Below are 26,402 nucleotides of genomic sequence, written 5' to 3' on the forward strand. Positions count from 1 at the left end.
AGTTGGTCTCCCATCCAGGTACTGACCAGGCTCAGCCCTGCTTAGCTTCAATGGGAAACCAGTCTTGGGCTACAGGGTGAAAATACAGTAAAAACAGCAATACTGTAAAATATTATTGCAATTTAAATAAACTGGTTTCTGTAATATATTCTAAAATGTAATGTATTCCTGTGAGAGCAAAGCTGAATTTTCAGCATCATTACTCAATCACATGATTTTTCAGAAACCATTCTAATATGCTGATTTGGTGCTAAAGAAACATTTATTATTATCATAAACGTTAAACAAAGTAATATTTTTTTCACGATTATTTGATGAACAGAAGTTAAAAAGTACAGCAATTTTTATAAACGGAACATTTTTTGTAATATTTATTAATTTCAGAAACGTATTTTTGATTAATTGAATATGCTAAATATTTTTTTTTTCCTTTTCTTTAAGTAACCTATTTCTATTAAATCTTAACACAATTTTTAATGGCAGTGGTACCATGATTTTTATAGAAATTAATATCAATAAATATGCTACAGCTATGATCTTACAATGATTTCTGAAGTAATGGCTGCTGAAAATTCAGCTATGCATCATAGGAATAAATGACATTTTAAAATGTATTACAACAGAAAGCTGTTAATTTAAATTGTAATAATATTTCACAGTTTTACTGTGTTTTCTTTTTCAAATAAATGCAACCTTGGCGAGATGTCTTCAAACTTTTCACCAGTAGTGTGTACATATAGACGCACACGCACATACACACACAAACAGTGATCAGGCATAACATTATAACATGTAAAGTGAATAACACTGATAATCTCTTCATCACAGCACCTGTTAGTGGGTGGGATATATTAGGCAGCAAGTGAACATTTTGTCCTCAACCTTAATGTGTTAGAAGCATCTTGTGGGGTGTTTCCCTACAGTGGTCAGCATCAAAAGTGATCCAAAGAAGGAACAGTGGTGAACCCGGTGACAGAGTCATGGGCGGCCACAGCTCAACGATGCACGTGAGGAGCAAATGCCGGCCCGTGTGGTCCGATCAAAAACAGACATTAGTAAATCTTCAAACCTCTATGCCAGCATGAGACGTAACAACCATGCATGATTAATTTAAATACACTCCTTCCATAAATTTTGCATCTGAAAGGGAAACTCCTACAAATACATATGTGATAAGATCAGCCACAAAAATAACTGTCCATTTATAACTTCACTAATTGTCTTAAAAATCTGAACATGGGCCTCCTGTTTAAAAGTGATTGACGCTTCTGATGGAAATGATCTTTTACAGAAATCCCTCTATGAACAGAATATTGGACAGGTAAGGTGGTATTTCATCTAAAATTGAGTAAAACGTCTCGGTTACTTATGGTAACCCTCGTTCCCTGAAGCAGGAAGACGTCTTAGGTACGTCAAACGTGAAATGGAACTAGTATCGTGGTATAGTTTAGTTTAGTATAGTTTAGTATTGACGAATAGTATACTATACTAAGAACTAGTATAGTTTAGTATTGACGTAGTATTACGTACGTCAATACTAAAATGGAACTAGTATCGTGGAGCTTTCATAATCTACACTAATATATAAACATTCCAAACTGTTAAAAATGACAAGTTTTTAAGCATAAAATTTAAGTCATAACATTCATCTTGGAGTTGGCACAAAATATCAGTGGAAACAACACTCGGATGAAGTTTATGCAAGCAATCTTTAAACTATTACATGCCATTGTGTAATATGGAAATGAGCAGTTTGTCTGAGTAAAAACAGTTTCGCACAACAAAAATGACTGAATGGTGCCGCTGAGATCTCCGTGAACAAAGTTAACAGTTGTTTGTGAGCATAAGAATAGTTCACGCAGAGAGAAGGCGCTGTAATCTCCGTGCACAGAAGAGGAAACAGCTGCTGTCTAACTTTACAATGAGAGACTTAACAGTCAGGAAATATTTAATTACCTGTCACAGCAGTGAGAGACAGAGAGAAGGAGGGAAAGTTAGAGAGAGTGTCAGAGGCTGCGGAGAAAGTAAGACAGAGGAGGGGAAGGTACACACTTGCAAACCAACGACAGAGACGTGTTCGGCTGTTATCAGAAGACACTGAGGTGCACAATTACTTTACCTCTCTGAGGAAATGAAGAAAAAAAGGTGTAAAAGATAAAAAGAAAAAAAAAGAAAACTGGCACTTTGCAAACATACCAAGAGGGATTTATAATTTTAGCTTGAGGGAAGTGTATATGTGCCTCTTTGAAGAAGAAAGTTCCTGTTCTACCTTGCATGGAGAAGCACACAGCCAACTGGCATAGCAATTACAACTGAGAGCAATTTCTGATGACTTGCATTTTTTAGCATAAGGTTTGTAATTGTGCTTACCCTTTATCCAGCAGCATTTTAATATTTTTTTTTACAAATAGCTTCAAAGGAGAATGAATTTGCCCCACCTTGCGTTTCTCCCGAAGTTGGGCTGCTTCTTGAGGATGGTTGAAATGGAACATGGTGGCCTTTCCAAGTTGTATGTTCACTCCTGACAACAGAAATATAAATATATACTGTATGGTGAAAAAGCAATATCGGTAGCAACAGGAGAAGCAGCAACGACAACTACAGTACAACTTCATATGCTTAGCAGCTTGTCATGCTCGTGAGATTTACAACATTTGTGTGTGTTTACTTGTGGTTTATGAGGACATAATTTGGTTTATGGACTATTGTATGTGATCCAATGTTAGCAGTAGCAAGCGGAAATGGTTTTACACATCAGACTATAGTTTGTGTTTACATAGAAAAACAATGGAATAGTAGCACATCTAAATGAACGAGTAGATAGCTAACAACACAGAGACATTTGAAGCAGTTTTATTCAACGTCTGCTTCAAACACACAACGTGAACCTTAATCGAACCTTAACCATCTTTCAGCATTAGACGAGCTACAAATCCGGAGTTGAACTGTACCTTGTTTATAAACCATCGTTGCCAAAATGCAGGGAACAAACAAAAACACTTGCACAACTCCGTTGCTGCTCCGGAAAAACAAACTCCATCCACTTTCCCATTAATGCTGGATTCTTTGGGAAGCTGTAGAGGGTTGTCTTGCCCTGACGACCAAAAACACACTTCTATGCTAACGTTGATTTCGTACAGGCCTGAAACTGCAGCCCAGTCAGCGAGCGTTTGCTCTCTCGCGCTAGCCACGCGTGCGCCCCCTTCCGGGAGAAGAAGATCCCATACAATGACATTCTGCCCTATCTGATGTCAGATAGACCCATACTTGAAAAAAACTTTCCGAAACTTATGAGAAACCGGAAGTATTATTGGCACAGAAATACTCCACCAAACGTCCCACTTACAAAAAATAAACTTTGTCCATGTTTTGGATGGGAATCCCCCCCACACACCAGTTAAGTACACTGTAAGTGCACCTACTGTGAAATAAAGTGCAACCGCAATATATGTTGAACAATATATCAACACAATATAGTAGAAACAAAACTATTACAGTAAATAACTGGATACCTTTACAATAAAAAATAAATATAGGCAAATCTGGCAAAAACTAATGGTGTGAAAAGATAGATGTGAAAAGAGTAAATAGACAATCCTGACCATGTGGCCAACCTGTCTCTTTCCTTTCTAGTAAACACATTATGCATAACATTACTGAAACATAACTTTCTCTGGGGATTGTGAGAACGATGTGTTTCCGAACAGATGCCCATTTCTCTCTTTCTCTCCTGCCTCTTTCTGGAGTGAAAAAAACTAATCTTGCCTCTGTTAATGACATCCAAGGGGTGACAAAGCCCTTGAAAGGCCTGCATCTGATGGATTTGGGCTAAGGTTGCTGTGGAAATTACTATCATTTGTTCAAAGGAAATGGCTTCAGATGCTACCGTGTCTAAGGAGGGGAACATTGGCAAATTGAAATTTGTGAAAAGGAGACTAGCATGGTTCTCCCACTCTCTCATGAGTCTCCTTCCTTTTAGTTGGCTTTTCTCTCTCATTTTTTTTTTTTTAATCTTACACCCAGAATAGATCTAGCCTGTTTTGTCTGAATTCTGGAGGTTTTACCCTCTTTGAAAGGTTAATCCCACACATGCACTTCAAACCCCCTCTGCACTCTATCTGTTTCATCTGCCAATTAACTGCGGGTCGGGTGCTTTGTCCGCCAGAGTCTTAACCTCAGTCATGTTTGGCTGTTCTGGAAGTGCCGTGAGTCTCACTCTGAGATGAGAGTCGCTCTGGTGGACATGTACAAGGATAGAAGCAGTAGGGCGGGACTGTTGCACTCCACGGGCCTGGGAATGTAGAGAGGAGATCTGAAGTGGTAAGATGCAGACATGCTCAAAGAGCTTCTTTGAATTCTAGTTAAAAACAGAGAGTTGGACATGCTTTATATTTGTACAGTTAAGGTACAACGACACAACTGATCGTGGCTCTAAAATCTGATTGGATGTGTCATTACAAACTATAAATAGCTAATACATAAACCTGTACCCATATACTATATGCACTGAAATTTATAATCAATAAGCCACTGTGTTTAAAGTGTTTTTGACAGTTAAATTACATGGTGTACATAAAAAGCCTACAGCCATAGTATACTATAACAATTATACTTGGCTGAAGTATAGAATCATGAATTAATAAGGATGTATTAAAATGATCATAAGTGACAGTTAAGACTCTGTTATGTACACTGCTAATTATTTTAAATAAATGCTGTTTTTATTTATTCACCAAAGAATCACGCTTTCCACAAAATATTAAGCAGAACAACTGTTTTCAAACTTGATAATAATAAGAAATGTTGCTTGAGCACCAAATCAGCATATCAGAATGAATCCTTAAAGGTGTCATGATATGGCTTTTTTATTTTTACACTGTTGTCTGAGGTCAACCAATGACGTTCGTGTGGTTTTTACATTCAAAAACATCATAACTAATAAGTAATAGGCTACATTGGTTTTGAGGCTCACTCCTGAATGCTGGTTTTGATGGGTGTGCTGCACTGGAAACTTGGAAGTAAACACCCACAGCTAGGATTGGATAACATTTGCATATTTAATGAGCTTCAGCTCTTCTGTCATATCTATGGCCCTGTCAGTTCACATGAGGGAGAGATGGATTTGAAAGCAGCAACTGGAATAAACGTCTTTATCAAACAAACACAATGATTTATTTCTCATCCCCACGTGATTGATTGAAATATTATTTCTGTATCACATGGCCCGCACGATGTGTGAATGTAAGCACAAACACACACACGTGCACGCCTAGATCAAGAAAACATTATTTCTGCCGACGGGCATACGTTTTGGTAGCCCATCTAGAAAACGCACAGTCCATACATATACATACATTACATATAAAGAATACGTTTTACTCAGTAAAAGTTTTTTGCACCATTCCTGTCAGATCCAATAGAGAAGACACAACATTGTGTCTGCAAATCCAGCACCTGAGACTTGTTTACAAACGATTGCACAGTAAATGAAGCGAACACACGTACGTGGTCTTCACCACGTGAGCTGGAAGTATCACAGATTCCTAATATTAGGATCCAAAGGAAGCTTATGCAGCGACTGTGTTCTTCCACAATATCTTGCTATCTTCTTCGACGTGTTTATTGCTGCTGGCTAGCTTGATCCGATGAGTCGGTGGGCTGGGCTACTGAATTACACGTAGTTTATGTCAGAATAAAGCACACAATCTTTTTCTGGGGCTGCTGTCTATAAAAGCTTTTCTTTGACAAACAAGGAAGTTTTCAGCTCTGAAATTTACAGGATAATCTTACATCAACATGACCTTTTATATATAAAAAGCTCAAGGGAAAGCTGATTTCTCAATTCATCACCCCTTAAAAGCTCACGTGACTTTGAAGACTGAAGTAATGAGGCTGAAAATTCAGCTTTGCATCACAGAAGTAAATACATTTTTAAAATGCATTAAAATAAAAACAGTTATTTCAAATTGTATTTGTATAAAATTTATATTGTATAATATTTCAAAATATGACAGTTTTTATGGTATACTGTGTCTTGTTCAAATAAATCCAGAGACTTCTTTCAAAACATAAAAAAGTACTCACTTCTAATCGGTAATAGTATGGCTAAAACATTTTAAATAAGAGAAAAGTAACGCATTTAATTTCAAGGAAGAATGAACTACAGGGCTTTATCACAGATCCAACAAAAACAAGACAACAGTTTATTACCCTGGGTGAGAAGGTATGGCTGGGTCACCTCCACCCCATTGATTGCACATTTGGCTCCTGATTGCGGCACAAGTGTAACAGCTCCTCTCTGGTTCTCAAACACACAGTGTTCCCTCTGAAGAGCTTCACCATGGAGAACTGCAGAACAGAGAAAGCTCAGAATGAAAAAGGGTCTGACATTGTTGACAGCTTCCAGTCAAGAAAAAAAAAAAAAATAGACGCGAACAGAATACAAACCTATATCCTGCTCTGGCTCGGTTCCTCCAGTCCCAACTGAAGTTCTACCTTCCTAAACCACAGAACAGGGAATGTTTAGAATGCTCATAACAGCAAATATCGATCTTATCAACACTTTTGTCTCTTGGGCAAAACTAACAAGCAACAACACATCAATGGGAGTTGAGTTCAACTGTACATGTTGGCCTTACGTTATGATATGGTGCTGCCTACCTTCAAATGATAGAGAACAACTCCTGTGCTGAGCAGATCTTCATCAATGCAGATTAAATAGGGCATTTGGGAATCAAGAACTACACCGATACCCTCTTTTCTGAGGGCTACTGTGTCTTCCTAGATTCGAATCATAAAATAAAACAGAGAAAAAGTGATGATTAGATGGGGGTTGGCAAGAAAGATGATGAGCAAAACCATCAACCCCCCCTCCTTAAAAATATGTTTGAAGAAGCGGGACAAATGCATAAAAATGAAATGACAGACATTTAATTGTAAAGCATCCGAGCAGAGGAAACAGTGTGTGTGTTGTTTATGACTTTGTCTTCATGCCCCAAGGCCAAGCAGAATAATATCTGGCTTTGGCTATGTGTCGAAAGGTTGGGGTAATGGGGATGCTTGGAGAGAGGGAGCGATGTGAAAATAAGAAGAAAACACCATAAATCATTTAGATCACTATGGGTTCCTTCTCAAACTCTCAGTTTGCAAAAGGAAATCACATTCAACCAAATCCCATCTCAGAGACATGTTGTTGAACCCTGTTTAAACAAGGACACGTTACAGCAAATCAATTCATTACATGTTGAGAAAATAATGATCCTATAAGTTGATATTATAGTGGAGTGATATCTGGAGTCTCATAGATACTCAGATATTCCAGTTATTCAAAAAACATTGTTGGGACATACTAATAGGTTTGAAGGGGTTTAACCTCCCAGAAATCAAATATAGCAAGAGAAATGTGAGCCATCATTAGGCAGGAGAGATTTTGGAGAGTTGTGTTGTTACTTGTGTGCATGTGGCTGTATATGTTCCTCACAAACTGCAACCACAAACGTCAAATAGAGTTGCATCAAACTCTGAGTGATCAGTGAGGAAAAAATGAAACAAAACAAAAAAATTCCTTAGCAACACCAATCCAGTTGGCCAATAGAAAAATGCATATTATGCATATGCTATACAGAATAATCATTTTGACATATATGGCTATAAAATATGTTTTGAAACCAGGCCATGTCCACTAAAGATGAAGAATTCATACATCAAAGCACTCACAGCATGTGAAAAATGTTGAAACAGTGACTATTCTATGCATGGCTTGTGATTAATGCTGTGATATAACAGCGTTGATGTTTCAATTAAAAATCATTTCAGTCCAACACCAACATTCCCTGTCGTAAACTTTAAAAGTAACAGTTAAATCAATATTCACAAGGAAAATCCATTGGAGTTGGACTGAGGGGTGGGTGGGCATATAAATATGTATTTAATGGCATTTGAACAGCCCTTCACAGAATGGAAATGAGAAGCAGAAAAATTATTCTGCTGTGCGGGGCATTTTTTTTTTTTTTTTTGTTAAAAATGATAGCATGTGTCCATGCTACTCCTCTAATTTCATTCTCCGCAGAGATGGGAGGAACTTCCATGTTCGAGTTCATGTGTGCCAGCAAAGCGCACACATTCTTAAAAGATGATGCACACATAGAATATAAAGATTAATGCATGTGCTATTTTGAGAATGTTGGCCCCAAGGGAACGACTATCATATTGGCACACATAAAATCAATTCAGCATGCAGGGTTTAGCATGTTCATTTCCAGGATGCAAATCCTAGACATACTACATTGGCAAAAATCTTTGCTGAAAAGACCAGATTGAAGCATGAATTTCCAGTTAGTGCTGGTTTGGTGTTGGTCTAGTTGGTTAAAGGAATAGTTTACCCAAATATAAAAATTAGCCCATGATTTACTCACCCTCAAGTCATCCTAGGTGTATATGACATTCTTCTTTCAGATGAAAAAAATCAGAGTTATATTAAAAAAATGTCCTGACTCTTCCAAGCTTTATATATTGCAGTGAATGGCTGTTTATGTTTTGAAGTCCATAAAAGTGCATCTATACATCCTAAACTTAATCCACATGGCTCCGGGGGGTTAATAAAGGCCTTCTGAAGCGAAGTGTTGCATTTGTGTAAGAAAAATATCGATATTTAAAACTTTACAAACTGTAATCTCTAACTTCCGCTAACATGCATTCACGAGAGACTGGAGTTCCAGCGTAGGACGCAGGCGTAGCGTGAGGTCCGGTGATGAGCGCTGAAGCGGGGAGGATTAGGCATATGCCGGTATCAATTTTTCACGTTGTATATAACAGCTTTAAAAACTCTTTTTGCAAATGCACCAAAAATATATAAAAGTCGAATTTTCAAACAGATTAAAGTGCAAAAGAATTAGGCTATAAAGAACAACTGGTAACAAACACATTACAATTTCTCATTATTTAATGCATTAACTAAGATTGAGTAATAGCTACATTTGTTACAGAAAGTGTTTTTTTTGTTGTTGTTGTTGTTGTTGTTAATGTTAGTTAAGAAATAAAAATGATCATTGTTAGTTTTATCTTTAGTCCATTAAAGTTCTTTTGATTTTAGTAATGTTATTAAACAGTAACTAAGAAATGAACATTACTAGGAATAATTAATTCTTTATAAGTATTTGTCATTGTCAGTTTGGTAATAATGAATTAACATGTTAACTAATGAACCCGTAGGCTACGTCTCAAAGTTTTACTGAGCAATAACAAATAATCAGAAGATTTCTAATCATTAGGGCATGTTGTAGGATGCCAGCCGAACTTAGCCCCGCCCACAAATGTTTTAGGTCGGGTGGTTCGGTCTGGCCTCGATCCATAGAGGAGTAATTATCCCCGAACAGAAACTGTTCGGACCAATGAAATCATCAGGACGGGCTTTAGATGATGACGGACAGATGATAAACAGTAACGTAATCATGCACGTCATCAAAGGCGTTTGGATTATATTTGTTTGAATCCTAAACAGAGAGCTTGTTTGTATCTGCATTCACCTTCACTATTTCTCTCTGAAATGATGATCATGTTGGGTAAGTACTCTGTGTATCATTATATTATTTTATTTTGTTTACAACACTGGCTAAGATCGTTTATTCCAGCGTGCGTGCAGACAGGGTTGCCAAGTTTTTACAACAAAATCCGCCAACTACTAGCTCTAAACAATAGCTTCTCGGGGGATGGTTCTCTGGGGGAAAAAATAGCGTTTGGGGGGTAAAATGTGTTATTTTGGCAAGGTTGCCTGCTAAAAGTCGCACTCATGGGTCTATATATATCACATAATAGTCGCTTCAACCCGTGGACATAGAAATCAACCCGTGGAAAAACAAGGATTTGGTACCACAGTGCAGTTGAACTCAGATATTTGACAATGCGTCTGTTGCTCTGATTGGTTGTAGGTCTATCCAATTGAGGTCTTTCTTAGTTCGGTTGAAACACCCCAATTGCTAATAAATTATTATTTATGGTATTTTGAAGTGCCCACGATAACAATACCGTGCAAATTAATTACCGTGATATATATTGCATTACCGAAAAATCAGCATATGTCTACAGAGGATAGAGAAAAACAAAACTTGGTTCTCGCGAGAACTAGGATATTCTAACCATAGCGCCCTACGTCATACGCTGGGGCTGTGTGGATAACGTTTATGATGGATAATTGCACTTTTATGGACTTCAAAAAAGATACAGCCATTCACTGACATTATTAAGCTGGGAGAAGCCAGGAATATATATGTCTGAAAGAAAAATGTCATATACACCTAGGATGAGTTGAGGGTGAGTAAATCATGGGCTATTTTTCATATTTGGGTGAACTATCCCTTTAAAGTCAGTAACTGAGTAAAATCAGTCCACTAGGAAAGTCTAGCTAAGTAGGCTAAGTAACCTTGTGGGGACACCAGGATGTCAGCCTCCAAGAACATCACATGCTGTTTTTAGCTTTTAAGGAAAAGTGGTAATTGGTTGATTTGACAGGTTTCATGCATTATAGTGCTTTTTTATAGTGAAGTTATTGTATAACCTCCAATATTTTCTCATGATCAATCTAACTATGAAGCATTTCTATGCCATCCACATCGTATGCAAACATCACTAAAATGGTAGAAAGTGTCACGCCTCATCAAATAAGTACTCTGCTTTGAATAATGTGCGCTTTCACCGGGGAACACACGTCTGTTTCCAATACGAGAAAGGAAATAATGACAACAATCCACCTGACTGAACAATGAGAAAAGACCTTCGGATGCCCTGCGCATACTGAAGTAGCACAACAAAAAGAAAAACTCTCACATACCAATCTGTCTGTGAGGATGCATTCAAAATAGGAGAGGGTTAGAGGACGTCTTGAAAGGAGTCATGGACTTGGACAGAGTCTTGGTATTAATTCAGAGATCTGGAGACTGGAGCACCAAAGGGTCTCTGTTCAGAATGAAAATAATGTGCTTTGGTTCACTGTGCTCACTGACCTGAGGACTCAAGCGTCTTTCGTTCTCTGCGGAACTCAGTATTGCACAAAAGTAAGTGCTTTTAATTTCTCACCTTTGAATGAGCAACTGATTTAACTCACAGTCATATTGTTTCAATTATTTTCAATGTCTAGGTTACTTTTGTAACCCCAGTTAACTGAAGGAGGCAATGGAGATGTTATGTCAGAAGGACTGACGAACTGGAATCTGTTTGTAGGCTACCAATGTTTGTAACCAAGCAGATCTCACCCCCCATTAACTACCACAGTAGGAAAAAAAGTCAATGGGGTGCGAGATCTGCTTGATTACAAGCATTCTTCCAAATATCTTCCTTTGTGTAGGATACAACAGGGCTAAATGCTCCACAGGGTAAAAATTGGCTTTGATTTTATTTTCCTATAAACCACTAGATGGCACAAAAACTTGCCTCAGCACTTTCCAAAACATCCGCTTTTCAAGAAGCACGTGGAAATTTGTCTGATCTGTTTAAAGGCAGCAGCGCAATATTTAGATATAATATTTTATGTTTTAAAAAAGGCTGTAGATTTAAATAGCAAATAAGAATCACACAAAAAAAATCATACATTTTTAAACAAAGGTCTTGTTAATGTTTGTCAGTTTTGTTCAAGGTAATTAAAGCATTTTTTTTTTTTCCAATAACGGAAGAATGTGTAAAAGTATGGTATTTAGGGTAAAAGGCACCCCTGCTGTTGGGGCAAAAGGCACCATCTTTAACATGATAATAAACAGCGGCTGACTTTTCCATTGGTTGACATGACATGGTTAAAGGAAACGTATGCAAGATTGTTGCCAAAACTGGTACTGCAATCACTTTCAAATGACTGTAGAGCGGTGTATTTTAATAATTTTATTCACCAAAATAAACAGAAACTAGTTCAAACTTTGTTTTGAACAAGTATTAACTCAGAAATTACTAAAAACATGTTATTTTAGTGAAAGTATTTGTATCAATACTGTGTGCCTTTTTTATGGCCCCATGCTAGTGAGCCTTTAATCCAATGTGTGGGTAAAAGGCACCCCTCAACATTCCATACATTTTTAAGATTTTTAAATAAAAAAACACTTTTGTGATTTATTTTCACACAAAATCTGTTGCTCCATAAATGTTCAATACAAACATATATATTTTTCTGTGTATCATACACTATAGGATTAGTGAAAATCTAATTGTTCTTAAAGGTCAGGAACTGGCTTTTTAAAAAAAAGTATGCTGTTGTCTGAGGTCAACTAATGATGTTCGTGTGTTTTTTACATTCAAAACCATCATAACTAATAAATAATAGGCTATTTTCTACACTGGTTTTGAGGCTCTATTCTGAATGCTGGGTTTTGATAGGCATGCTGCTCTAGAGACTTGGAAGTAAACGCCCACGGCTAGGATTGGATAAGATTTGCATATTTAATGAGCTTCAGCTCCCCTGTCAGTTCAGTTCACATGAGGGAGGGACTGATTTGAAAGCGGCAACCGGGATGATTCTCTCACAGGGCTCGTAAACGTCTTTATCTAACAAACACAATGATTTATTTCTCATCCACCCGCGATTGATTGGACTATTATTTCTGTATTACATGGCCTGTACGATCGGTTGATATGAGTGCGAACACGCACGTGCGCGCACGCCCAGATCAAGAAAGCAATATTATTTCACTATAGCCCTTCTGGAAAACACATAGGGGCTACTATTATATTTAAAAAGACATTTTACTCACATAAGTTTGTTGCACCATTCCTGTCAGATCCAATATAGAAGGCACAACATTGTGTCTGCAAATCCAGCACCTCAGACGATTCCGCAGTAAATGAAGCGAACACACATATCTTCCCCAAGTGAGCTGGAACTTCATTAAAAAAAAAATGAAGCATCACACTCACAAGGAACATTCACAAGGAATGAAGTATCACAAATTCCTAATATTAGGATCCAAAGGAAGTTTATGCAGCGACTGTGTTTTTCCACAATATCTTGCTTTCTTCTTCGACGTGTTTATTGCTGCTGGCTAGCGTGATCCGATGAGTCGGTGGGCAGGAATTACACGTGCTTATTATTCTGCAGAGGCTGTTTCATTGTGCGATGACGTCAGGATGAAGCACACAATCGATTTCTGGGCCTGGTGTCTTTAAAAGCTTTTCTTTGACAAACAAGGAAGTTTTTTTAGCTCTGAAACTTACAGGATAATCTTATATTACCATGACCTTTTATATATCAAAAGCTCAAGGGAAAGATGATTTCTCAATTCATCACCCCTTTAAGGTTTGCCTTTAGCCCCGGTGTACCCTACAGCAAAACAAAGAAATGTATACAGGTTTGGAACAACTTGAGGGTAAGTAATTGATTACAGAATTTTAATTTCTGAGCGAACTATCCCTTTAAGGCTGTGACTCACCCAGCCAACGTCAAAGAACAAGAAGCTGACTGTGTTGTTGCCTTGGCAGCATCTGGGCCCAACTAGAGCCGACGACCTGTGGGACATACCGCAAAAGCTAGCCCGTTGTTAGCCTATACACCCATCCGTCGGCTTGGGGTCAAGGCTCTTAAGCTTCTAATTGTATGCAAAAGAACCATAAAAGTTGTATATGGCTATACTTTACTGCTAAATATCAAGTGTTCTGACAAAATCATACGAGTAACTCAAGAACCCTATTAGTACAATTTGTGAACAAACCCAGTTTTGTGTAAAGAACTCACTAAAAAGAATGATTTCACAAATTTGACTTTTCTCTTCACATAAATGAGTTAGGCCAGATGATTATTGAGATTAATGCCTTAACATTTGCTCGGTTTCTCACAAAAATAATGTCAGAATATAAAATTGTGGGTGAACTGTTCCTATAAGGCACCTTAAAACGATCAAATAACCATACCAGCAACCTGTTATTTTGTTTTGTTTTTAAACAAATGTGTCCTTCTTCTTCCTCATCTGCCATTCCTCTCTCATTCTCTGCCTCTTCAGGCTAGAGAGCAATGTGTCTATTTCCACCTCATTGACAGCAGCGAATGGAGCGAAATCCTTTTCTCCTAACGAAGAGGGAGAAGCATCGATTGTGTGGAGGGTCTTCTCTCCACACTTAATTAAATGAATTCTTCCAAGACTTCATTAGATGAGAGGGGGGGAATAGGAATCATGTCACTTCTCGGAGGGGGAAGGCAGAGCGAGAGACAGAAAAAGACAGAGGTAGCCTGGGAGCAAGGTACCCAGAGAACTTCTTAAAACATGGTGTGTGTGTGTGTTGGTTGTAAAATTACATGCACTCTAAACTTCTGCAGCAAATGAGATCTGGCGGAGATCATAAAACCGCTAATTTATTTCACTCTCTTGGCAAATTAAAGGTGGTTCTGGTGCCCAAGACTTCAATTTGAGGCAACGAATGGTCTGAAAACAGATGCACTGGGTGAAGATTAAAACGAGCTCTGAAAATATATGGGCTGAGAGATCAAGAGAGGATAAGAATTGCAAAATGGTGCACCGCCTATATAAAGTGAGAGAGAGAGAGTAAGTGAGAGTGTGTGTGTGTGAGAGAGAGAGAGAGAGAGAGAGAGAGAGAGAGAGAGAGAGAGAGAGAGAGAGAGAGAGAGAGAGAGAGAGAGAGAGAGAGAGAGAGAGAGAGAGAGAGATATGGTATATTATGGCAATATGATATAGGGCAGAATAGACTTTATGTAGCTGCGTGTTGAGTTCTATCTTTCTGTTTGTATTTTTACAACATAAAGGTAAAATCTGCTCTTTTCAAAATCTTCCCTGTCTACTGACATTTATTATGACATCCACTTCAAACATTAAAATGCTCATAAAAACTTTCATCAACTCTACAAAAAGTAAATCCACTTCACCAGTTTATGAGCTGAAATATTCTGAGCTACCGCAAAAACAGAATAAAATGTTGAAATTAGCATGTAGATAAGTTGTTGCTGTGATGTTCTGGGTTAGATAGTAGCCCAGTCTATTCCCAAATCCAAATATGATACCGTGGTCCCTTAGCCTAGAAATCTAGACGCACACTAGCGGCATCAAATCTAATCTGCCCGCGAGTGTCGTCTAGCAACTCTCAATACCCTTCTGAGATGTAATCGCCTAACTCTTGCCGGGCCAATCACATCGTGTATAGAGTTGGTGGGCGGGGCTTAACATAATGACGGCTGAGTTGCGGTTGCGTGCTTCTAGTAAACACAGAAACTGGCGAACGGCGGTCTTTCGAATCAGCTTTGACCGCGACTCTGGAAGACTTGGAGTTAAGCTTTTCTCTGAGAAAAGAACAAAGAACGGCACTGAAGTCATTCTTAAAAAGGGAAGATGTGTTCGGAGTTTTGCTGACCGGATACGGCGAATGTTTAATCTATCAACAAGCTCTGTTTCACCTTCGTTGCTCTGGTTGGTTGTAGCGCTTTCCTATTGCGTGCAGAGGGAGTTTAAAAGACGACCGTTTATCCCGCCCCTCGGATTGAGCCGTCAATGGTGAGTTTCCAGACCAAACATCTTGATGTGGGTCTGGCTTGTCAGGCTAGTGGTACCTAAGTGTGACTCAGAAAAACACCACAGAAAAATAGCCAAACTCAACATAACACCGACTGTGACACAACAGTCGGGGTCATTAATATGTACGTCCCAAATATTTGCATATGCCAGACCATGTAAGGCCAAGCGGAACTACACATTAGAATCATAAGGAGTTCTGCAGGTACTGTGAAGAAAGTGTGAAGCGAGGAAAGCAAAAAAGACAGATCATGGAAATAAATGTTCTGTTCCATGCTGTGCAGGGGATGCGAGGACTTTTCATACCCTTGCCACAGAACAGAACTGTCAACAGGCATGGTTTATGTTTATCTTCCGGATACCGCAACAATTTAATTGAAAGTTGTTTTTGTTTGTTCAGCCCATTTCACCACGGACAGTTTCTCTAACCTGGACAATATCAAGCAGGCTTCGCTCAGTGTCTGATACTGGAGAAGGGGCAATTCTAACTATTAACGGATAGGCTGAAGTTCTAGTATTGACATAACAGTTACGTTTTGCATGTTCTTACTGAAAATAAAGACTAAACTTACCACTCAGAAGCGCCCATTTCCAATCTCAAAACAATTGGTTGTTCTTCAGAATCTGCATCTTCCTCAGAAACAGGCTCACACATATAAGGCTGGATGCCTAAGCTCTCCATTGTCATGCCGGACAGTAGAGATGTGTTTCTGTCACTGAAATGAGCCGTGCAGTGAAACTAGCCAATCAGAGCAGAACTCTACATTATTATTATTCATGACTTTTACAAATAAGGCAAAAACAGATTATTTCATTCTAGGGACAATTTCTACGGCTGTAAATGGACCTGCAAACCCATATCTGGACAATTTTTACCCTTAAATAAGCCCCATATCCCTCTATGTAGATATCAGAGAACAATTTAAAATATTGTTTCAACTCATTCTTCTAAAGGTATAATGTTAGCTTGTTGTATATATTGCGTAACCGTAAACTTGTTTAGAAATTGTGACAAAAACTTGATGAATAACAATATAATTTTTAAACATTGTTTAAATAAACAAATATTATTAGAATTTTTTATGCGGCCAAATATTCAAATACATTATTTATGAAACATCCCAATTCCAATTTTTCCCTCTTATGTGGTACGTGTGAAACTGGAAAAAACGCATGAATTAAGATTCCTCAGATCGGATTCAGGCCTCACACATATGTGGTTATTAATCTGATATGATTGGGATATGTGTATTTACGTCTACCATGTAAGCGATCAAATCTGATATTTCCCAGGAAATGCGAGTCGCAGGCCTACATCATTGGAAAAGAGACGGAGCAAATGACGTCAACTCAGGTGGACACTAACTGTGATCAAGGGCTCTCATCTTTTACTTCCTTTTCCTGGTCAGAACATCTTGGGCTGTTACGCCAGTGTATTTTAAAAGATGATGTAAGCAGGTCGTCAAAAAAGAAAAATGGATAGAGTCACCAAATCGGATTTGTTCATCAAGACCTGCAATGAAAATGCGGCCTAAGTATGAGCAATAGACAGTGATATGGACACTTGCCTTGCCTTCACATAGACTGAGATACTAATATTTATTGAGGTCCATGTTGCAAATTGCAGATTTACCAATGAAAGCACGCTCCTTTTTCTTTTTGTGGTTTGATATGGTTTTCAGATTGATGTGACATCCAGTGAAGAAACACCACATTATATATTCACTTCATCAGGTGGACCTTTGCAGAACTCATTAAAGGAACACTTAATTACTGCCATTTGTTGTTCCTTTCCATCCCATTTTATTATCTGATGGTACTTCACACCACATCCAGGGTTGAAAAAAAGATTGTGTTGCAACCACAACACTGCAATTAAATGGTTGTTATGGATAATTAAAGAGTGGATTTTAATAAACACTGAAAGTGATAAAGAAGCAAGAGGAATAACATTATAACCAGAGAAATGGGAAGGGTGGGAGGACAGGAAGATATTTAAGTTAATATATAAATTAATACTCTTCCAGAGCCACCTCAAGATGAGAATAAGCTTTTGTGCTAGTGTGTGTGTGTGTGTGTGTTGTGTGTGTGTGTGTGTGTGTGTGTGTGTGTGTGTGTGTGTGTGTGTGTGTGTGTGTGTGTGTGTGTGTGTGTGTGTGTGTGTGTGTGTTGCTCCAGGGATTTGATGCATCTTTTTTTCAAAATGAAAACAAATGGCACAATCGACTGGAAGATAAACTGCTTTGGTTAGGCCGCTATATCTGTCATCAATCCTCCTATTCCCTTCAGTTCTGTACGAGCACCCCTAAATTAACAAATGCGATGAGGGCACATCACCTCGCCAGATGCCGAAGACTGGGACAGCCACTGGACAGAATAAAATTCCCTCCCTCACTCAACTCTCCCCTCACACTCACTTTCTTTCACTCTGAGAGTCCACTATTGAACCACGTCTTATTAACCGCTGTCCCCTCCCCACCCACCCTGTAACCAATCTACAACGGCGCAGCTGCATAACTTTGCATTCCAAATCCGCCTCAAAAAGCGAATTAAGATTCTGTTTACGTTCCAGAGGCAGAGAATTGCCATCACTCTCTAAAAGCATCAATTTACTCCAGCGAAGCAACGAATCAACTCATATCAACTAAGTTAACCCTGAGCGTGCTGAAAGAGAGTGTAAACTGAAATAGGAGTCAGAAAAGAGATTTTATGAGTTCAAATAAAGCTACCATCTATTACTATAAATAAAACCTCAAGACGAATAGCTTCTTGTATTGTTCATTTTCAAGTTGGATTGGAATAAATCCAACTGGATGAATCCAACCATCCATCCATCCATCCATCCATCCATCCATCCATCCATCCATCCATCCATCCATCCATCCATCCATCCATCCATCCATCCATCCATCCACCAACCTACCTATCTATCCTGATAGATCTATAGATGTACTGAAAGGCCTGCATGTAGAAATCTGCTCTCTGTCTAAGCTCCAAAATATAAGCAGATCTATTCTTCTATAGATTCTAAATCTATTCTTAGTGGTGACCTTTTTGGAGAAAGTCTCACATATGGTTAAGGGATCTTAACAGCTGGCCTTTTAATTCTTACTTAAGGGGTCATGAAATGAGAAATCGAATTGTCCTAGAGCTTTTAACATATATAAAGTCATCATCCTATAGGTATATCCTACACGTTTCAGAACTGAAAACTTTGTTAGTCCAAAAGCAGATTTTATAGTAACCAAGCCCAGATTACAACTCGTTGTGGTCTGTGCCCATCAGTGATGCGCGGGTCAATGTATAAACAACCCGCACCCGACAGACATTTTCAGCTAACCCGCCTGCAAATCGGACCGCAAAAAATAAAATATTGTAACGTTACCTGACCTGCTTCCTGACCCACATTTTTTAAAAGAGGCTAGTAAATGTTCCCTGGCATAATATCCATTAATCCAGCCTGTTGAGTAGAAATGTTTCAGGCCCTGACTTGGTGCGCTTAGAGGTGCGGCGGCGAGAGGCAGCAGCCCATCATTTTCCATTTCAGCTCTAGATGCATATTATTGATGAACGCGATGTTTATGTTTCAACCCTGCTTGGAGAATTCATCAGCAGGTCAACTGAGAGAAAGCCAACTTTGGGAAAAGTGTGAAAGCCCTTAGGAGCGCAAATCGCAAACTGTTCTTTATTCAGATTGATGTATGATATAGCTGTCGTGTAATAAAGGCTTGATTTATTCATTTATTTTGTTGCGTTTTCTTAATAATTAAGATGCTGAATGTGTTTATCCAGTCTAATCGAAGTGTGCGTCTCTCCTCCGACTTTCCCAACAAAAATCCCTGGAATCATGGAATGTACGGCAAAATTAGTTTTATGCACGCGGTTTTTCGCAAAAAAACTGCGTAGCATGCATGCCAAAACTCATTTTAGCATATACATTCCACGAGATTGCACACTCGTACTATTGTACACATTACCATGAGATTGTGTTGGACATTACTGAGCTAGGATATATCAATTTAATAAAGGATAGCCTATTAAAAAGGTACAATTTCTCAATTCAACGTGTTGGGAAACCGGGCATTTTGTCCCGACCGACCACAACCCAAATATCATTAAAAATATTTTTGGATGACTCATAACCACGGGTGACCGCAGACACATGCTCGTTTTGGATCAACCCGCGCATCACTGGTGCCTATAGATAGGTGAAAGGCCGCCTCTGCAGATAAAAATCAACACCTACTTCATCATTGCAACTTTTGCCCCACCCATTGGCGTGTTAGTGAGATGACGAGGAGAGAAGAGCAATATAGGATAGACTAGCAATAACATTACCTTCCAAATGATCCTAATGCTAGGAATGTGGTTATTTATTTTCAACAATGTGAATGTCTCAGTTGAGCATTATCTATTTGTATTTGGTGAATTTCACTGTGGATTCTTTCACTGTTCAGCACAGGCTTTGCGATATGGACTCAACAGTTTATATATATATATATATATATATATATACAGTCTTGTTCAAAATAATAGCAGTACAATGTGACTAACCAGAATAATCAAGGTTTTTAGTATATTTTTTATTGCTACGTGGCAAACAAGTTACCAGTAGGTTCAGTAGATTGTCAGAAAACAAATGAGACCCAGCATTCATGATATGCACGCTCTTAAGGCTGTGCAATTGGGCAATTAGTTGAAAGGGGTGTGTTCAAAAAAATAGCAGTGTCTACCTTTGACTGTACAAACTCAAAACTATTTTGTACAAACATTTTTTTTCCTGCGATTTAGCAATCCTGTGAATCACTAAACTAATATTTAGTTGTATGACCACAGTTTTTTAAAACTGCTTGACATCTGTGTGGCATGGAGTCAACCAACTTGTGGCACCTCTCAGCTGTTATTCCACTCCATGATTCTTTAACAACATTCCACAATTCATTCACATTTCTTGGTTTTGCTTCAGAAACAGCATTTTTGATATCACCCCACAAGTTCTCAATTGGATTAAGGTCTGGAGATTGGGCTGGCCACTCCATAACATTAATTTTGTTGGTTTGGAACCAAGACTTTGCCCGTTTACTAGTGTGTTTTGGGTCATTGTCTTAATGAAACAACCATTTCAAGGGCATGTCCTCTTCAGCATAGGGCAACATGACCTCTTCAAGTATTTTAACATATGCAAACTGATCCATGATCCCTGGTATGCGATAAATAGGCCCAACACCATAGTAGGAGAAACATGCCCATATCATGATGCTTGCACCTCCATGCTTCACTGTCTTCACTGTGTACTGTGGCTTGAATTCAGAGTTTGGGGGTCGTCTTACAAACTGCCTGTGGCCCTTGGACCCAAAAAGAACAATTTTACTCTCATCAGTCCACAAAATGTTCCTCCATTTCTCTTTAGGCCAGTTGATGTGTTCTTTGGCAAATTGTAACCTCTTCTGCACATGCCTTTTTTTTAACAGAGGGACTTTGCGGGGGATTCTTGAAAATAGATTAGCTTCACACAGACGTCTTCTAACTGTCACAGTACTTACAGGTAACTCCAGACTGTCTTTGATCATCCTGGAGGTGATCATTGGCTGAGCCTTTGCCATTCTGGTTATTCTTCTATCCATTTTGATGGTTGTCTTCCGTTTTCTTCCACGTCTCTCTGGTTTTGCTCTCCATTTTAAGGCATTGGAGATCATTTTAGCTGAACAGCCCATCATTTTTTGCACCTCTTTATAGGTTTTCCCCTCTCTAATCAACTTTTTAATCAAAGTACGCTGTTCTTCTGAACAATGTCTTGAACGACCCATTTTCCTCAGCTTTCAAATGCATGTTCAACAAGTGTTGGCTTCATCCTTAAATAGGGGCCACCTGATTCACACCTGTTTCTTCACAAAATCGATGACCTCAGTGATTGAATGCCACACTGCTATTTTTTTGAACACACCCCTTTCAACTAATTCAACTAATTGCCCAATTGCACAGCCTTAAGAGCGTGCATATCATGAATGCTGGGTCTCATTTGTTTTCGGAGAATCTACTGAACCTACTGGTAACTTGTTTGCCACGTAGCAACAAAAAAATATACGAAAAACCTTGATTATTCTGGTTAGTCACATTGTACTGCTATTATTTTGAACAAGACTGTATATATATATATATATATATATATATATATATATATATATATATATATATATATATATATATATATATATATATATATATATATATATATATATATATATATATATATATATATATATATATAAAGCGTTCAAAGGACGCTCCCTTTGCAATCGCTGGAGCTGTCAATATAAACAGCGCAAAATTATCAATGACTGAGTTCTGAGTTCCAAAACTCCTGTAATAATCATGTAATCTCTAATTAACATTGTGTTTGCACTGTTAGTCATGATGAAAGCATTCATTAGTGTGCAGTGTAACAAGATCACTGCATTCATGCGCTTAAAGCTGCACTATGTACATTTTCCGAACGCTAGAGGGCGCCTTTTTAAAACGGTGGTTTGATGACGCCAAGTTTGAGCTCAGAATTTTGGGACATGTGGCTTTCATCTCACAGCCGGTGGAAAAGAATTAGGATCACACTCGGGCAGCGATGGTTTGTTGCCCGTTGATCACACACGATCTTGTGGTCTGATTGTTTGAAGGACTATCTAATTAGATACAGAGTCATTTGAATTATGCTCGTTGATCATGCCTCTTGTGCAGTAGAAAATACAAAGCAGACTCTCCAGACCAATATTCAATCGTAAATTGAGCTTGGTCTGACCCCTTTAACTCATAATGGTTCATTGTAAAGGGATAAAAGTTTGATCAAAAAGACATCTTTGAAATGTGATATCTTTTTATTCAACAAATGTCTTCAAGATGCCATTACACTCATCAAAAGACAAGTGGAATCGCTTGAGCCACTTCATTAAACACAATCAGAGGTCCAGACGGCTTGTACAGTCTTACGTCCTTACTTTTAGTTTGTCACATAGAGACAAGTATCCATCTTGTGGACACACACATCCCTTGTTTGCATGTCTGTTAGCATTCCGTTCATTTTCTTCAACACACCCACTGAGACCACGCCATGTGCTGTTAGCAAGCTAGCAACTGGAACCCCAACCGAACAGCGATGAAAAGAATTACAACACAGCCATATTAATTAGATCACTGGATGCTCTGAGATTAATCCGCCATATGTGACTAATCAAAATCTCTTAATTAAGGACCGTAGCATTGTCTCGCAATGAGCCTCAATGCGCTGGGCTTCTTAAATAATCTTGTTATACCCATGAAAATGTTTTAAGGTTTAAATTTTAGTTCTAATAACCCTGATGCAAAAGAGTACTCAATTCGGTCAGCTTTTCTATTGATTCATGCACTATAAGGCAACATTCTCTGAAACACTTCATCAACCTTTGGCATGTGTTCAGAGGTCTTGTGCTCACTAAAGACAGACAGCCAGCTTTCCTTTCTTCTTCCTCTCTCCCTGATCAGGGTCACTCCATGATCAGGGTCACTATCAACATGAACAACAATTTGATTGACTGAGAGATTTAGGAGATTAAAGTAATTTTGTAAATTGAACAGAGTTAGTTATAAGGTGTACAACTGGATTTGTATTTATTGTATTTTGATCCGCAATGAGACACAATCAAATGAAAAATTATGTTGTTGCTTTTTTTTTTTTTTTTTTTTTTGTCCATAGCATGGAAATTAATGAGGTTCCAATGTTGTTTTGATGCCAGTGTTCTTCTAAAGATCTTCAAACATGCAGGTTTGGAAAAACACTGTAATACTGTAATAAACTCTCCCTTTTAAATCAAATGCAAACTGATATATACAGTATGATTTCCAGTTAGTCTCTAAACTGAATATATATTTATTTTAAGCTAAGGCTCAGCCTTTTCAAGATAGAATTTGACATACTATGATATAATGGCCAGAGGCCACCATATCCACCTAATAACATACCCACAAATCCACAAAAACGGATCTCCATGTCCATCATTCTGAGAACATACATTTAACTCTCAAGTACGGCCATTGCTCCAACTGTGCATATACACACGCTGGGTGGCCACTGCAGACATTAGAGTGATTGAGGAAGAGAAACCGCAAAGCACGGTATGCATAATCTCTGTTAATATTTCTTCACCAAGAGAAGCCATTTTAATCATCCGCTGCACAAACCCCCTCCCTTCACTCTGCCACATGTTGACTTCAACATCATTAAAGCAGTTTTTATGGTGGCTGGATGACATTGTAATCTAAATAGCTTGAAAATTAAATATAAACCACGGGTAGACGTTCTTTTGTTTATTCCATTGCTTCAAGTCCAAGTGGAGGATCAAGAAACATCAAAGTGCTACAGTGCCATCTTTTGGTTCAACCTTTTCACCTTGCATGTTATAAAAAAACATTGAATGAATTAAAAATTACAAGTAATATGACAACATTTTCTAATACTTTTAAAATAGTTTTACAGAATATTGGGCAAGCATCACTCGTTAGGGTTTGAACAAAGGCATTTGAACAAATCCTTTGCCCTCAGTAATAAACTTTAGCACATATGTTGTCCTGCCCTACTTACATCAACAACACCTTAGACAGCAATAGAGGAATGTGACTATCTTTCTAAGTGGCAAAAAAGTCTACCAGAACATTCGAGTCTTAAGAACCCAACCACACGTTCAAAATCTTCAGAACACCTAAGCAACCACAATCCTTTGCTTATTACTGCTTATTAATGGTCAGTAAGTCTAGGTAATGGGTAGGATTAAGGGATGTAGAATAAGGCATTAATATGTGCTTTATAAGTTCTAATAAATAGCTAGTATGATAATATGCATGCTAATAAGCAACTAGTTAACAGTGAGAATTGGACCCTAAACTAAAGTGTTACCAAGAATTCTATTTGAATCTGATTTGATCTTGATATTTTAATATACTGTGTTGTTCATTTACTTATGTTTTATAGTCTGCCCCCAATATAATGCGACGTTCGCACAAGACAACAGATGCTTAATATGCAACCGCTTACCATTGCCGGGGAACAAATAACAGCATCATCTGCCTTTTGGGGTTTGCAAAATCACATTGCATTGTTAAATCTTCTATTTCTCAGTCAAGCTCAGAGGCGGACCAAAAAAAAGTGAGCTTTGAGACTTGTGCCTTTGTTCTTCTCTTTGTGGGCTGTCTCTTTCTCGCTACAACACTTTCCCATCAAAAAAGATGCCAAAGCACTTGAAAAAGGTGGCGTAGAATAAGCAGTTGAGAGGCGAAGATGCTCATTATGGTGGAGCTTGAGAAAACAGCCCTGCTGAAGTGCTATTTGACGTGATTATCTGCAATTAAATTCAGCTGATGCATCAACGGCTCGTCCCCATGCAGTTAGGTGGCTTGGCGAGGACAGAGCAGAAATTTACAGAAGCTGATGACAAATTGGTCCCTGGATATTTCCCCAACTTTCTGTCACTCCCAACACGTGCACATTGAATTTGATTGGCTAAAAGAGGGATGGTCAGAGAGGCAGTTGGCATGCTGGCATGGCGGGAAGTGAGTAATGGCTAAATAGAGGTCTGGGTTATTTGGCCCTCTGTGCCTTGTGTTTTGCTGCCTGGACTGGAGCAGATGAGCAGCTAAAAACTCAAAGAGTATGCATGACCATCTGCCATTTCTGTTTTGCTCTCCGCTTCATAGATTTGGGTGAATGTGTGTGAATGAGACAGGGAGGGAGGTGATGTGACGTAAAATAAATAAATAAATAAATAAATAAGAGAAAAAGACCGAAAGCAACTCTCTCTCTCTTTCCTCTTCTATCACAGACTATTTCCCCCATCTCCCTGTCTGCTTTCACACACACACACACATGCGTGCAGGAGCAAGACAGAGGTAATAGCCTCTCATACCAATGAGCTTATGCTGTGGCATTCTGACATTTCCAGCTTGTGGCCTGAAATTGACCCCCAGACTCCAGCTACAGTCTGAAAACCTCCATTTACAACACCACAGGCTGCTACACAGAGCACCATCAAACACACAACCAGCCAAAGGCAAAAACGTTGCAAAACCACACGCTTCTCAAGCTCAACACTGCCACCTGTCGGAGGGAAAATTATCAGCTGCTGTTAAATGTGGAATTTTTTAAAGAGTCAAACTGTTTTTTATTGCCCCACAGCCAGAGGCAGTTGCATTTACACAACTTTTGAACTATAACAGCGCCATATATTTATTACAAGACAATCCCATTGAAACAACCTGAGGTTAAGTGCTTTGTTCAAGGGCACAGAGGTAATAGTTTCTCATGGGGATCGAACCATCAAACCACAATATCACATCATCATCAAATACTATTTTACAAGAGAAAAAAAGGCTACAGCATCCGGTAAATATCCCCTAAGTTTAAACAGAATATATGCTAAAATGAGAAACTAACATTAACTAAATTTAGCATGCACTGTGAATGATTAATCAATTTATTCAATAACAGTATGACGTTTGAGCTTTATTAGTTTAGTCAGATTATGTTTAGCTATAATTGTGAGCTTAAAACAAAGATCAGATTTTGCAAGGAATCAATGCAGAAATCAAAATATTTTTAAGGGTTCACAAACTAATTCTTGCCACTGTACATAAACTGATCAGGCATAACATTATGACCACTGACAGGTGAACTGAATAACACTGATTATCTCTTCATCACAGCACCCATTAGTGGGAGGGATATAATTAGGCAGCAAGATGAACGCTGTTATGATAAAAAAAGGTGTCAGAATACATATTGCATAGTGTGGCAAGGTGGATGAGCGAGAGTCTTGAGAGAAGCGAGCGAGACACCGGTCTCAAGTATTCTCATGAGGGTGCTCGGAGGCATATAAAGACGAGCGACACCAGTGAAGG

At 38.5% G+C, this 26,402-nt stretch overlaps 1 protein-coding gene across 2 annotated transcripts in view; it reads right to left on the reverse strand.

Moving 5' to 3' along the window:
• The window catches only part of kif16bb (kinesin family member 16Bb), a 65,347-nt gene that overhangs the window by 20,663 nt on the left and 18,282 nt on the right, over positions 1–26,402 (reverse strand). The window contains exons 13-17 of one of the 2 annotated variants that reach the window (XM_067422441.1): positions 12,729–12,857; positions 6,661–6,780; positions 6,448–6,499; positions 6,211–6,348; positions 2,439–2,521 (exon numbers count right to left, since the gene is read on the reverse strand). In XM_067422441.1, coding sequence (XP_067278542.1) covers positions 2,439–2,521; positions 6,211–6,348; positions 6,448–6,499; positions 6,661–6,780; positions 12,729–12,857 — 522 coding nt within the window. The remainder of the gene's footprint in view (positions 1–2,438; positions 2,522–6,210; positions 6,349–6,447; positions 6,500–6,660; positions 6,781–12,728; positions 12,858–26,402) is intronic. The other variant, XM_067422442.1, reaches the window with a different exon arrangement.

This window comes from Pseudorasbora parva, chromosome 17 (genome assembly GCF_024679245.1).
Source record: "Pseudorasbora parva isolate DD20220531a chromosome 17, ASM2467924v1, whole genome shotgun sequence".
Classification (NCBI taxonomy): Eukaryota; Metazoa; Chordata; class Actinopteri; order Cypriniformes; family Gobionidae; genus Pseudorasbora; species Pseudorasbora parva.